The sequence below is a fragment of the Athene noctua genome, chromosome 1, assembly GCF_965140245.1.
Source record: "Athene noctua chromosome 1, bAthNoc1.hap1.1, whole genome shotgun sequence".
Taxonomy (NCBI): Eukaryota; Metazoa; Chordata; class Aves; order Strigiformes; family Strigidae; genus Athene; species Athene noctua.
Window position 1 is genome coordinate 115,605,204 of NC_134037.1, and position 14,048 is coordinate 115,619,251.

Genomic DNA, 14,048 nt, shown 5'->3' on the forward strand with positions numbered 1-14,048 from the left:
GGGGATGTGCTGGAAATCGGCTCCCACAGGATCCCCCTGCAAATCTCGGGGGAAGCCCGGGTGCGGGGGGGGTCGTGCCGGCGCCCCGGGGTGCTGCCGGGCCTCCCGTGCTCGGCGGCGGGGTGCGGATAGGTGCGCGGGGGGCCGCGGAGGAGCCGCTCCCGCCTAGGTGTGAGCTGATTATTCAAATGGGCAGCCGAGGACCTGGGGATTGGAGGCTCGCCCGGCCGCTCCGTGCTATATCACTCTGGCACCCACGTCACTGCAGCACTTGTCCTCCTCTTCCTCCTCCTCCTCTTCTTCCTCCCTCCTCCCTCCTCCTCCTCCGGCTCCTCCATCGCCTCCGGGCGACTCTTCGCCGGGAAGCACTGCGAAAACCCACCCAAGGAGCAGCAGCGAAAAAAAAACCCACCCCAGCCCCAGCACCGCTCGATCCCCCCCGCCCTTCCTCCCTCCCTCCTCTTCCTCCTCCTCCAGAGGCTCCGACGGAGGGGAGGGAGGGCTGGGGACTTTTTTTTTTTTTTTTTTTTTTTCTGGGGGGGTTGCCTCTGTCGTCGTTTGTTGTGGCTGTTAAATTTTAAACTGCCATGCACTCCACTTCCAGTATGCTGGGAGCGGTGAAAATGGAAGGCCATGAGCACACGGACTGGAGCAACTACTACGGGGAGCCCGAGGTAAGGAAGGGAGACGGGGCTCCGTCGCCCCCCCACCGCCGGCCCGGCCTGCCCCGCTCCCGGCCGGGGCCCCCCCACGCCGTCCCAGCCCCGGGAGGAGATTAACTTTGGCATCAAATGCTGAGCCCGGGCTCTGCCCACTGCGGGCAGGGGCGCGGGGACAGCGCGGGTGGGGGACCCGGGGGGGCGCGGGGCAGTGGGGTGCTGCCGGGCGGCAGTTAGCTATTTTTTTCTTCCCCCCCCCCCCCAAAAAAAAAAAAAAAGGTATTTTTCTCGCTCCGGGGAGGGGTGTCCCTTCCCCTTAATCCAACTCCCCTTTCCAGGACGGATCCGCCGATCCTGCTGCCATCCCGTCTCTTTATATATATATATTTTTATATATATATATATATATTTGTTTTTCATTAACGAGAAAAACAACACCCCCCCCACCCCCCCACCCCGGCTTCAGGATTTAACCCTTCCTGCCCCGCGGGACACGGAGCCCCGGGGCTGCAGAGACTCTCACCGGCAGCGATCTGGGCTGGGCTGGGGATGTCCCCGCACCGCTCCCCGCATGCTGGGCTGCCCTCGTCCCCGACGGGGCTACCCACCTGCCTCCTCCCCGTCCCCCCCCTCGTCCCCCCCCCGTCCCCCCCCCCAATATCTCCCCTCCTCTCTCTCGCTTGCCCCTGCAGAGCTATTCCTCGGTGAGCAACATGAACACGGGGCTGGGCATGAACAGCATGAACACGTATATGACCATGTCGGCCATGAGCACCACGGCCAACATGACGGCTGCCACCTCCATGAACATGTCCTATGCCAACACGGGCATGAGCCCCTCGCTCACCGGCATGTCCCCGGGTGCGGGGGCCATGCCTGGCATGGGTTCGGCCGGTGTGGCGGGTATGGGCACCCACCTGAGCCCCAGCATGAGCCCCATGGGAGGCCAAGCAGGGTCCATGAATGCCCTGGCCCCCTACACTAACATGAACTCCATGAGCCCCATCTACGGTCAATCCAACCTCAACCGCTCGCGGGATCCCAAGACCTACCGGCGGAGCTACACACATGCCAAGCCGCCCTACTCCTATATCTCCCTCATCACCATGGCCATCCAGCAGTCACCCAACAAGATGCTGACGCTGAGCGAGATCTACCAGTGGATCATGGACCTCTTCCCCTTCTACCGCCAGAACCAGCAGCGCTGGCAGAACAGCATCCGCCACTCGCTCTCCTTCAACGACTGCTTCCTCAAGGTGCCCCGCTCCCCGGACAAGCCGGGCAAAGGCTCCTTCTGGACCCTGCACCCCGATTCAGGCAACATGTTTGAGAACGGCTGCTACCTGCGCCGCCAGAAGCGCTTCAAGTGTGAGAAGCAGCTGGCCGCCAAGGACAGCGGCGGGGCAGGCGGCGGGGCGGGTGGTGGGGGCAAGAAGGGGCCCGGGCAGCCCCCCAGCCAGCCTCTTGGGGAAGGCAGCTCCTCGGGGGGGTCCGAGGGCTCGGCTGGCGCTGAGTCCCCGGCCAGTGCCTCGCCGTGCCAGGACCACAAGCGTGCCCTGGCCGACTTGAAGGGCACACCAGGGCTGAGCCCTGGGGAACCAGCGGCCTCGCCAGCCCAGCACCTCCTGGCCCCCCCGCACGCTGGCCTGCCCCATGACGCCCATCTCAAGCCCGAGCACCACTACGCCTTCAACCACCCCTTCTCCATCAACAACCTGATGTCCTCCTCCGAGCAGCAGCACCACCACCCTCACCACCACCACCACCACCACCACAAAATGGACCTGAAGGCCTACGAGCAGGTGATGCACTACTCGGGCTACGCCTCGCCCATGCCCAGCAGCCTGGCCATGGGGCCCGTAACGAACAAAAATGGTTTAGAGTCCTCCCCTTTAGCCGGAGAGACTTCTTATTACCAAGGTGTGTATTCCCGGCCCATCATGAACTCCTCCTAAAAGGGGCGAGGGAAAAACTTCCCCTGGCGAGGGGGGAAAGCCCCCCGTACTCCCGCGCAGCCCCCCAGCAGAGAGATGGACTATGAATGCTGTAGAGCACGGTACATATACATATATATATATATATATATTATTTTTTTTTCCCGTCGGCTCCAGATGTTTGCATCCGTTTCGGAAACAGCAGCCGTGTGTCTTGCAAGCATCTCAGCGCGCGCCAAGGGCAGGCACGTTGGTCATCCCCCCTCCCCCAGACCAAAGCCACCTGTGCCCGGGGGGGGCTGCCGATTCCCTTGGTTTGCCTTGTGGGGTGGTTTGTTTTGGTGGAGAGGGGCGGGTTGGGGGTGAGGGGACGGGGAGAGGGGGGGGTTTCTGTTGGACTTTTTTTTTTCGTTGTCGTCGTCGCAAGGAGGTATAAATATATCTATTTTTTTGTGTGGAAGTGACGGGGGGGGGGGGGGGGGGGGAAACTACAAACAAAACCGAAACCCTCCTTCATTGTGAAATCCATGCTAGTTTTGAATCCGAGGACCAAAAGTCTTGTAACGTTGTACAAAGGGGAAAAGAGGGGGGGAAAAAAAGAGTAAAAAAATCTACCAAAAAAAAAAATAATAATAAAAAAAGGCAGGATAGATCGTTGTAATTGAAGCAAACGCTTGATGTTACCGGGAGAGTAAACTACTTGGATCTGATTAATTTATCGTTTCTGTATGCTTTATTTATGGCTTATAAATGTGTGTTCTGGTAGCGACTAGCCAGATTTTCACAGAACTCTATTAAAGTGTTATTGGCGGTTTTTTTCCCCTGCATCTCTGTTCCATCGGGACTCGCCCGTCTCCTCCATCGGCCCGCCGAACCCCCCCGTTATCCCCGGCCGTTCTGCCCCGACGGCGCGGCGGTGCCGGCCCGCAGCCCCCCGCCGGTTTCCCTCGGTGGGGCTCGACACGGTGGGGCTCGACACGTGGGGGGGGGGGGCGGAGAGGGGCGGCCTGGGGGTCGGGGAGCCGCTGTTCCCCTGCAAAACTTGGGGGTCGGCAGCGGGGAGAGCAAAACCACTCTGCACGGGACCCTGGACGGCACGGCCGGCCTCGCCGCGAGAGTTCTCACTTCGCAATTACCGGGCAGCGTTAATTGGGGGGTTGGACTGGGGGTCGGAGAGGCAGCGCATCCCGGGGCGGGCCGGGGAGACACGCCGATACCTCCGCCGAGGGGATAAACCCGCGTTGAAAAAAACGGAAAGTTTTTTATTTTGTCTTTCAACACCTCACGGCCCGGCACCGGGAGCGGAGCCCTCCGGCCGCCCCAGAGACACTCCCGAGTTTATTTTCATTTATTCCCCCCCCCCGCCCCGTTCCCCACCGTAAATACCCTGCCCGTCTTCCCAACCACTTGTTGTTTTTCCCACGCGTTTATGGCAATCATAGATGTTACTTTCCGAAATAACATACAAATCCTTCTTAAAATTCCGCATTGTCCGCGGGAAGAGAAAAGAGGAGAAGGGGAGAGACGGGAGGGGAGAGGGAGAAAAAAAAAAAAAAAAGAAACAACAAAAAAAATCCGTCCCAAAAACAAAACAGGGATCCAGCCAGAAATCTGTCCGTCTCTATACAGCAAGGACACACACGTTGTGAACCAAGGCATGCAATGTGTTTCATTAGCACATAAAAGGCTCCCGCGGGGAAGGAGCACGGGCGTGGGGGTGCCGCCGGTTTGGGGAGAGGGTGACGGGCGCTGTCGCCCCCCGCCTCCCGCCGCGCCCCCCCCCCCCGGCCGCTGCTCCCCGCAGCCCCGGCCCCGCAAGGTGCCGTTTGCATCCCGCTCCAGAAGCAGGTCTTTCCCCCCACCTCGCCTTTTTTTTTTTTTTTTTTTTTTTTTAAATATTTTCCCCTTCGTATGGCCGGCTTCACGCTGAAATGCAAGGATGGGGGCTTAAGGGAGGGGGGGTAAGGAAAAAAATCCCCAAGTTAGACGTTATTTCTTTTTCTGGCATTTTTCTCTCGCCCCCTCCCCACACAACCCGCCCGCCCCCAGCCTTGCTGCAAGTGCATTCTGCTCCTGCCGGTTTAAGCAACCGTGATCTGTGAATAAACAAAGTCAGTAAACAAAAAAAAAAAAAAAAAAAAAAAGGGGGGGGGAGAAAAAGGGGGGAAAATCTAGATCCAAATTCCAGGAGGGTAAACTTTCAACACCACGTCATACTTCAGCAAATTTACACAGATATTATATTGCGTCCCTTTCCTTCCCCCCCACCCCCCGCTCTCCTTTTGAGCCATTGTGCTTAACTGAATTTTATAAAGCTGATCGATATCTTGGTAAAATATTCATTTTTAAACTAGCGGGCAGCGAAATCTTTGCTTTGTGCTAAAGTCAACAGTAGCACAGTTTCAGCTCCAATAAATGCCGGGATGCTTCCAGCTCCCGCAGAGCCGGGCCGGCGGCCGGGGCGCAGGTAGGTGACACCCGCCGCTCCTTCTCCTGCTTCTCCTTCTATTTTAATCCCCACCTTCAGCTTCCCTTCCTCCCTCCTCCTCCTCCCCAGCTCGCCTTAGAACCGGCGGGGAGAAGAGTGGGGCGAGGGAAGCGGCCGGGGAGACCGGGGGGGATGGATGGACGGACGGACGGACGGACGGATGGATGGATGGATGGATGGTCCCCACCGCCTCGGTCCCGAGTTTTGGGTGGGTCCTGACCCCGCCGCTCCTCTCTCAGCCGAGGAGCCGTTTGAGTAGGGAAAAACGCGACGGCGAGGAGGGGAGGGGAGAAAAGGGATGTTCTTTGGGGGTGCGGGGGGAGCAGCCCGTGCGGGAGCGGGGTGCGGCCGGGGCCGGACCGGCTGGCAGCGCCGTTCCTGCCCGTTTCAGCCCCAAAACCCCTCGCAGAGGGGGCGAGTCGTTGTGGCTGGGACGGAGGAGGGTGGGAGAGGGACGGGGACGTGCAGGGCCAGACTCTTGCCCTTCTCTCGCTCCTCCGAGCCGGATACTTGGTTTTTACCTTTTTTTTTTTTTTTTTTTTTTTTTTTTTTACCTTTTATTTCCCCCTCTTCCCCCGCCCCCGTTGTGCTTCCCCGCTCCGTGATACTCTTTTGTTCCGGGCTCGGAGAGACCACAGCGTGTCCACTCCGCGGAGGGGCATTTGTCCTGTGTCCGTGACACCGGAAAAGCGCCGCTGTCCGTGCCGCTGCCGGTGCCAGTTGGCAGGACCCGGCCCGGCTGCCTGCACCCGGTGGGCAAAAAAAAAAAAAAAAAATAAGGGGGGGAAAAAAAAAAAGGGGGAAAAAAAAATCCTCCCCGCCCGTATTTCCTCGTTACAGGGGAAAACGGGAATTTCGGCAGGGACGGCGACCCTTCCCGAGGCTCGTCCGCTCTGCACGCCCGCACCGGACACGGACACGAGTGGCGTCGCCCACGGCGCGAAAGACCGGGGTGGCGGCCGCAGGGATGCTTCTCGCGGGGGCTGTAGGGCCCGGGGTGGGGGACGTGGCCCCGGGGCCGGGTCCTCGCTCCGGTGGCAGGGTCTCCGAGCCCGCGAAGGCGAGGGCGGGCGCGGGTGGGTGCGTGTCCCCTCTGCTGTGACAGGTTACATCTCTCCGGCAAGAGGGGAAGGCGCACGGCCGCTAATGGATTCTCAATAATTCATAACAGCCCGGCCCGCTCGTAATACAGCTCTACGTGCTCGCCAATTACTTCTCATTAAGCGCCTGTCGCCCGCGCAGGGAGGGAGACGCGAGTGGGAAGGGCCCAGCCCCGGCCCCGAGGCATCCCGAGCATCCCTCCCCGGGGGGTACTGAGCCGTTTCCCCGGCCAAGAGCGGAGCAGAGCGCTAGACCCCGTTTCGACCGTTAATTTTCCCCCCAAATACAGCTTTATTTTTCGAGGGGGGCGAGCGGCTCACCTACCCTCACTTATTTATATTTTTTTTTTTACTCTGACTTTCCATCCGCGAGGGGGGAAAAGGCACTTCTTTTAATTGTTCGGGCCCCCTAATGACATGCAGTGATGGCTCAAAAGACATCAAAGCACAAAGAAGATGGCACGGCCAGCGGTTTGGTGGGGAAGCTCCGCGCTAGCCACGCCGGGCAAAGGAGAGCTCGCTGCCCTCGCCCAAACGCCCCCGGAGCCTGCCTCCTCCCCCGGTAACGGCGGTGCGGGCAGCTGCCGGCTCTGACTGCCCTGCCCGCGCCCGCCGGCGGGATTGGCGGCAAAAGTGCATTTATGGATGATCTTAAAAAAAAAACCCAACAAAACCCAAAACACTCCCCCCCTCAAAAAAACCCCAACACCGGACAACTCGGGGGTGAGATGAGTCTAATTATTGCTGGTTCTAAAAAGAGCTGGAACACCCAAGTAGGGCTTAACTCGTCTCCTGGGAAACTGATGGAGACCTATTTTACAAGCTGTAATTCTGCTTTAGACTATTGCAGGCTAAAGGCAGTTCACACTATCCTCTTTCTTCTAGAAATAGTCCTAATCCTATATTTCGGCCGGGAAAAGTCCGCTTCTGCCCCGCACTAGATTAATCCAGAAACCACATAAAACCAGGCAGGGAAGAGGATGGAAACGGGGAGGAGGAAAAAAAAAAAATCGTTCAAAGTTTGTTACCTCTGCCCTGCCTAACCTTCAAAAGAGTAAATATTAAAGGATGATGCAGAGTCTGCCGGCTTTTTATTTACGGGACAGCTTCGTCGCCAGCGTAGCTAAAAACGGGGCTTTGGGGCCGGCGGGTTTCAGGAGGAGAGGAGTTTGGGTTTATTTTTTCCCTCTCTCGCTGCGGTCGTTCTTCAGGCTCGGGCTCCCACGGTGGAGGGCGAAATATTTATTCTTTCCCGACGGAGCCGGGAGGGGGTGGGGTGGGGTGTGTGAATTTGGTAGGTAGTTATTTTTATTGAGAACAATAATTTTTTTTTTTTTTTTTAAAAAAAAAAGGAAAAACCCCAAACTAACACACGAGTCCGCTCGCAGCCCCGACCGGGCACCGCAGTCAGGGTTTTTTTTTCCCCTCTCAATTATTCTTTAAGGAGCGCTTGTGTCCCGGGGAGTCGGGTTGTCCCCAGAGACACAGGGTCTGCGGAGCGCCCCTATAAACACGGGGCTTGACTCTAAACAACGGGGCGGTGGGTTTTTTTGCCGGTCGGGGGCGGTTGACCCGCCATCCTGCCGTGCACTTGAGCAGCCAAGGGCATGGCAGGGCCGGGAGGGGTGCCCGAGCAGAGCCGGGGGGTGCGGATCGGGCCCGGGAGGACGGGAAAAGCTGCATCGAGGCCGGGACGTTGTTTTGGGCGGGTGAAGGGATGGAAAGATGGAGGGAGGGATGCAGAGACGGAGGGATGCAAGGATGGATGGATGCAGGAAGGGATGGAAGGAGCGAGGGATGGAGGAATGGAGGACGGACAGCGGTTTGTTCAGCCGCTGCTGCCCGCAGGGCCTGGCCCGCCCATGCCGTCGGGCTCCGGGGAGGCGCGGGCGAGCCTGGCAGCGGCCCGGGCGAGCTGGGCAGCGGCCCGGGCAGGGCTAACGACAAGGGGCCCGAGCGGGCCGGGAAGCCGGCGGGAGGGCGCGGGGCTCGGCTGCCGGCGGGGGGGCCGGGGGGGGGCGGCGGCTCCGCCGGGCCGTTATGTTTGCAGGTGCAGCCGGGCGTGAAATTGCATGTAAAAAAAAAAAAAAAAAGAAAGAAAAAAAAAGTTTTTAAAAAAACGTAAATGACTCGGAGACGGCTCCTCCGAGGGAGCCGCTGGAGCGGGGCCCGGGAGAGGGCGGCTGCTCCCACCCCCACCCCACCCGAAGCGGGGGTTTCGTTTGCACACGCGTGTGCGCTGGTGTGTGCCGGGCCGCGTCCCGCAGCGGGGCTGCCGCAGCCCGCGGGCCGGCGCGCAGGCAGCGCGGGTAGGGGACGGCCCTTCTGCCTGCCGTGCCGCACGGGCTCTTCTCCTTCCCTTTCTTTCCGTTCTTTCATTGTATTTTCCCCCTTTTCTCTTTCTTTCCTTCCCTTTTCCTTCTTCCCCTTTCTTTCATCTTTTCCCCCCGGTTTTTCTATTTATTTCCCGTTCTTTTCCTTTCTTTCACTTTCTTTCTGTTTTATTTCCTCCCCATTTTTCCCCATTTCTTTTCCTTAGTTTTCCTTTCTTTCCCCCTTTCCAGTTTATTTCAATTTCCCCCCTTTCTTTCCATTTCTTTCCTTTTTTTTTTTTTTTTTTCCTTTAGCTCCCTTTTAAATCATTCTTTTTTTTTTCAATTTCTTTCCCCTGCTTTCTTTCCCTTCCCCCCTTTCTTTCTTTTTTCCCCATTCTTCCCCTTTTCCCCCTTTCCTTGTTTTTGTTCATTTTCTTTCATTTCCCCCCCATTCTTTCCCTTTTTTCAGTTTCTTTCCATTTCTTTCCCTTTTCCCCTTTTCTTGAATGTTTCCCCATTCTTTCCCTCTTTTCATGAAGTTTCTTTCCCTTTCTTACTTTTCCCCCTTTCTTTCATTTTTTCTCTTTCTTTCCCTTTCCCTTCCCATGATGCCAACAGCTCACACCTCTCCTCGCAGCCCACCTCACTCCCGTTCCATCGTCTCCAGTTCCCCATTCCAGGGGAGAGGGTCTGTTTCCCCTGGCAGGGCAAAGGCAGCCCACAGCTGAGTGAGGCTACGGGCAGCCTCACTGCCGTGGGATGGACACTACATGAGGACCACGGTGGTGGATCCTTCCTGCTGCGCCCCACCTGCCAGAAGTTGTTTTATTTTACAAACCGGAGGGGCAGAAAAGCCCTCGACATATCACTTCCTGCAGGCAGCAGGGATTTTTGCAGCCAGATCCTTTCTGCTGGGACATCTCTACCTGTCCAAACTGTCCATCACTGCCAGCACCACCCATGCCAGGCCAGAGCAAGGTGCTCACCCATGGCTGGAGAAGGAGTGGCTTGCTACAGGTTTTTTGACTCACACAAGCAGTGAAAAAAATGAGCTTCATCCCTCTGCTGCTGGAAAGCAGCTCCCGAATGCCAACAGCGCAGAAGAGTGTAAATGTGGTGATTTTACTTCCCACTCCGGTACTGAAGTCATCGATATTGAAGGATTTTGGAGACTTTGAAATGCTTTGCCTGTCACTGGCAGCCTTCGGCATGCAGCAGAGCGGCCACACAGTGTGTTGCTGGCTGCCTGTACCTACGCTTTCCTTTGCTCTCCTTTATTTATTTTAGTAATGGCACAAGAAATCAGTGTCAGGGGTAGCTGGGGAAAACTTCTGGGCTTCAGAGAGTGTGCTGCTGCTGTGTAGGCATCCCTTATTAAAGCCACAGATTCCCATCTCCGATTGTCTCTTTGTGTCTGTACTTGTGTGTGATACCTGTGTCATGCTTCAGTAATTCCTGACGGGAATGGGAAGAAGCATTATCCTGTGGCCTGGAGGAAGCTTAAGAAGCTGCTTTGCCAGGATGGATCCTTTTAGGTTTCAACGAAGCGGGAAAAAAAAGTAATCGTAACAGCACCTTGAAAAAGTAGAGGAGTGAGTTAATTTGTGGAGATCTTTGAGGGATGCATGTTGGTGCTATGATAAGAGCAAGATCAGGAAGGGCTTTGAAGAGGAGAACAAACTCCGACAGCCAAAAATACCCCCAAAGTGATGATTAGACCCCTTCCTATACCAGAATGTTTTTACCATGCCCCATCTTGGAGTTCCCTCACCTTCCTCTGCACCATGTAACTCACTGTACATGTCACAGATATTTCTGTCCCTGGAGGCAAGAAAACAGGTGTCCCACAGGAAGGGACAGATGTGTGAATGCATCAGCCCATTTTCTTTGTGACACATTTTCAGCGGTGTCACTGCCCTAGTGCCTTGCCTGGGGCTGCTCATTGCTCCTGAGCGGGTGGCCTCGAAGATGGGGGGGACAAACTCAATGGCCCTGGCAGGGGAGGCGGAGGGCGGGGGCAGAAGGTGAGGCTCATTTGAAAAGGGGTTGCCAGGACTTTCTGTCACCCTTGGGTCCAATCGGAGATATCATTAGCAAACTAATAAAATAGCTGGAGATGTTAAGTCAATGGCAGAGTGTGTTTCTCGGGAGCATCCTGACAAACTCTTTGCTTTGGAAAGCCATCAGCTTGCTACTGTTTTTCTCTTTGTTTCATCTCCTTTCCCATCCTTCTCTCCTATTGCTTCCTTCCTATCTGGATTATTTAGGGGGAGAAGAAGAATAAAGACTGGAAAAGGCCTTTTGAATAAGCAAAAGCAAAAATCTGATGCTTGACCTGGAAAAATGCCCATGCCCAACACTGCAGCATGGCTGCCAGAGCCAGGAGACATGTAGGGAACCTCAAAAAAATAAAACCAGGGGGAGGCAGGTGCTTCCCTGCCTGTCAGCAGGAGTGAGTCTGCTTTCCCCCAGCACGGGGATGCTAGGAGGAGGAATACATCAATTAGGGTGACAGGCTCTGCCACTGCAGAAATGAGGCTGGGGTTTCCGCAGAAATAAGACCCCCTGTACCCAGGAGGGGGTTGTACCTACTGAAGTGCCTCTTAACCTTTTCTATATCCTGTTACTAAAGGGGAAGAAAAAAATACATGAGGAGTTCCTGCCTCTTCACCTGACCAGAAAAAAAAAAAAACAACAAAAAAAACAAAACCAAAAAGAGGATGCTATTACCCAGCTCTCCAAGATGTTGAGATCTATGAAACCAGATGTAGGATAAAGCCAAGCACCAGCCAAATCCTGGAAGATGGGAGAAGAAGGTGGTAGTGGAGGAAGAAATCACCCAAACTGCAGTGACAGTCACTGAGCCTGAGCTGCTCTGGGATCTCAAGACTCCGGGTTGTAACACCAGCAACTGCTGGTTTCTCTGGGGATGCGGAGGCTACTTTAGCAAAATCTGTACTCAGTGATACATTTTTAAAAAATTGGGAGCATTTTCCTTGTTCTGCACTATGTCGTCTGCTCCCACATCCCAGAAATGTTACTCTGGTTTGCACATTAATGCCATTTAGTAGAGCAAATCCTTCACCCAACAGCAATACTCTTCTCTCAGATGAAATGGGATATTTGGGGTCAGGAATGGGTCCTGCTGAGGTGAGGCAAAGCACATTTCAGTGTGCAAGTGCCCTATGAGATGGGATCCTAGCTCTGTTTGCAGGCAGAGCCATGAGGAATGAGTAAGGGGACTGGGTTGTGGCAGGGTTTGGGGTGCAGCAGGGTTTGGGATGTGTCAGGGTTTGGGATGCGGCAGTTTGGGATGTGACAACGTTTGGGATGTGGATGGTCTCAAGATGCTGAAATGACCAGAGGTTTCAGGGCTTTCCTGCAGGGTGTGGGGAAACTGTCCCCACTCTGCTGCCTCTGTTGCCTTCCTCTTAATCTGGTCCACATTGCAAAGGGCCCTGCAAGCGTGTTCAGGCTCTGCCCAGAGGTCCAGACTACAGAAAGGATGCTTCGGGGCTCTGCTGCCCAGGAGCCAGAGAGGGACGAGACATGGGTCCGTGCTACAGCAGGGAGCAAAGAGAGAGCCGGCATATTTTTCCCGAGTTACTTATTAACCACTGTTCATTTGACAGGATCAATATTTCAAGCAAGGGAGTAAACACTTAAGAAGCACCACTCTGCTTTGCTCTCTTTTCCTTTGCAAAATAATTTATTTTCTAAAATGTGTCCGCCTGGAAAGGAGGCAGTGCCTGGAGCCCTGTGGCTTTTATCTGCGGGATATGCAAAGCACATTTATTTCGTCTTTTATCTCTCATATTGCATGTTGATCCCATACATATAGATTGATTTTGTTCAGGTAGATAATGAAAAGTCAAGTGGAAAATTTACACAAAGGCACTCAGGATCTCGACTTTCTATTGGTATATAAATTGGTTTATTACTTCATTCCCTTAAACGGGGGCTTTCACACTGGGGAACACTTTAAAATATATCATGTTTAAACACAAAACCATTTACCTTTCATGTGTTTTTTTTTCCATCAGTAATTTCCTCGCCACTTTTGTTAATTACCAAAGATATTTGTGTTTAAACAAGGGCTCACTTCTTCTCGATCCCTCCAGCAATTCATCTTCCTTCTCTCGTTCCCATCACCCAAAAAGTCCTAACAAGAGATTTCTGAGCCACTGGCTGTGCCCACCACATCGACATGTTGAGCACCGGGGCTGACAATACCTCAGGAGCTTTTATTAATTCCTTATAAGCGGCTTTCATTTTGCCACCCTCACCCAGCGTCAGGCGCACCACCTCAGCGGTGAATAGAGGGCACTGTATGTGAGAGCACAGCTTGGAACAAAAAAAAAAAAAACCCACCAGAAAACCTAGAGGAAACATTATTAATAAACATCTTCTGGACATTTGGTGGCTGGTATAGGCTGCTCCAGCTTAAAGCAATTAATTCAGGATACTGACATAAACTCTCCAGCTCTTTGACAGCTTGGAGCTGAAATAAAAATGCTAGTTCTCCAGGGAAAAGGAGAGGATAGTTGGCTCTTTTCTGGACTGTTTGCTTATAGGCCCAGAGAGCAATCTTCCTCGCAGAATGAAATGCAAGGACACAAACAATGTACCAGGGAGAGAATAGGAGATGGGAATGAACAGTTTGAACTATTTGCTCAGCAGAAGGGCAGCCACAATGCTCGGCCAATGGCTTTCCCATGCATCAACCCGGCTTCTTAGCCCCTTTTGTTGTTCAGCCTCTTCCTCCGGCCAGATAAGAGCACAGCTGCGGCATCATGGCTAAGTCAGGCCTTCTACTTATCCACCCAAATCTCGTGTCGCCTTTACTGTATTCCCCTTGCGAAACATCCTCTCTGGTGTATTGGATGCTGTATTTGCCCCCAGGGCTTCTTGCCAACACTCAAGGGCAATTCATCCTCCCGCAGCTTGCTTTTTCTTCTTTGGGGATGGCTAGGAAAGCCTTTTTGGGCACCTACCATTGCCAGTATGTCCCTTTGTCCCCTGCTCAGGTCTCCCTTCTCCCACTGAGTTGCCCTGGTCTGCCCAGCTGAGAAAGAAACCAAGGCACTGGCAGTGCACCCTTGCACATGAGCCTTCGTGTGTGCTCCTGTCCAGTCCTCCTCACACACATGCAACTGCATCCTCAGTCAGAGCAGCTGCAGAGGTGTCACGCTCCAAAAGCGAAAGGACATCAATGCCATCGGGGGCTGGATATGCAGAGCTGCAAAAAACAGTATTTCATATTTCTATAAGGCTCAACCAGCCTCGAGTGTTTTACTAGCATAAGCATGCGTTGTCCTTGCCGTGCGCTGGTGGGATCCGTCTCCTGTGACCTGGATATAAGCGATGGCAAGTGTTGATGGCGATATGCTTGCAGGGGCAGGTCCTGCTGCATCAGGCAGCTGCCTCCATTCCCCTTCCCTCCCTGTGCCCAGTGTCCCTGAAGATCACCCTCCCTCCTCTAATCCACCCAGGCCACCACTTGTTTTGCTTTAACGATGTCATTGCTGATCGGGTAGGCAAATGCTGTAATT

At 54.6% G+C, this 14,048-nt stretch overlaps 1 protein-coding gene across 1 annotated transcript; it reads left to right on the forward strand.

The window, feature by feature from the left end:
• The first annotated feature begins 587 nt into the window (after positions 1 to 587).
• On the forward strand, positions 588 to 2,614 carry FOXA2 (forkhead box A2). The gene is made up of 2 exons (XM_074926725.1): positions 588 to 674; positions 1,352 to 2,614. The coding sequence occupies exons 1-2, from the start codon at positions 588 to 590 to the stop codon at positions 2,612 to 2,614; spliced, it is 1,350 nt and encodes a 449-aa protein (XP_074782826.1).
• Positions 2,615 to 14,048: the final 11,434 nt, after the last annotated feature.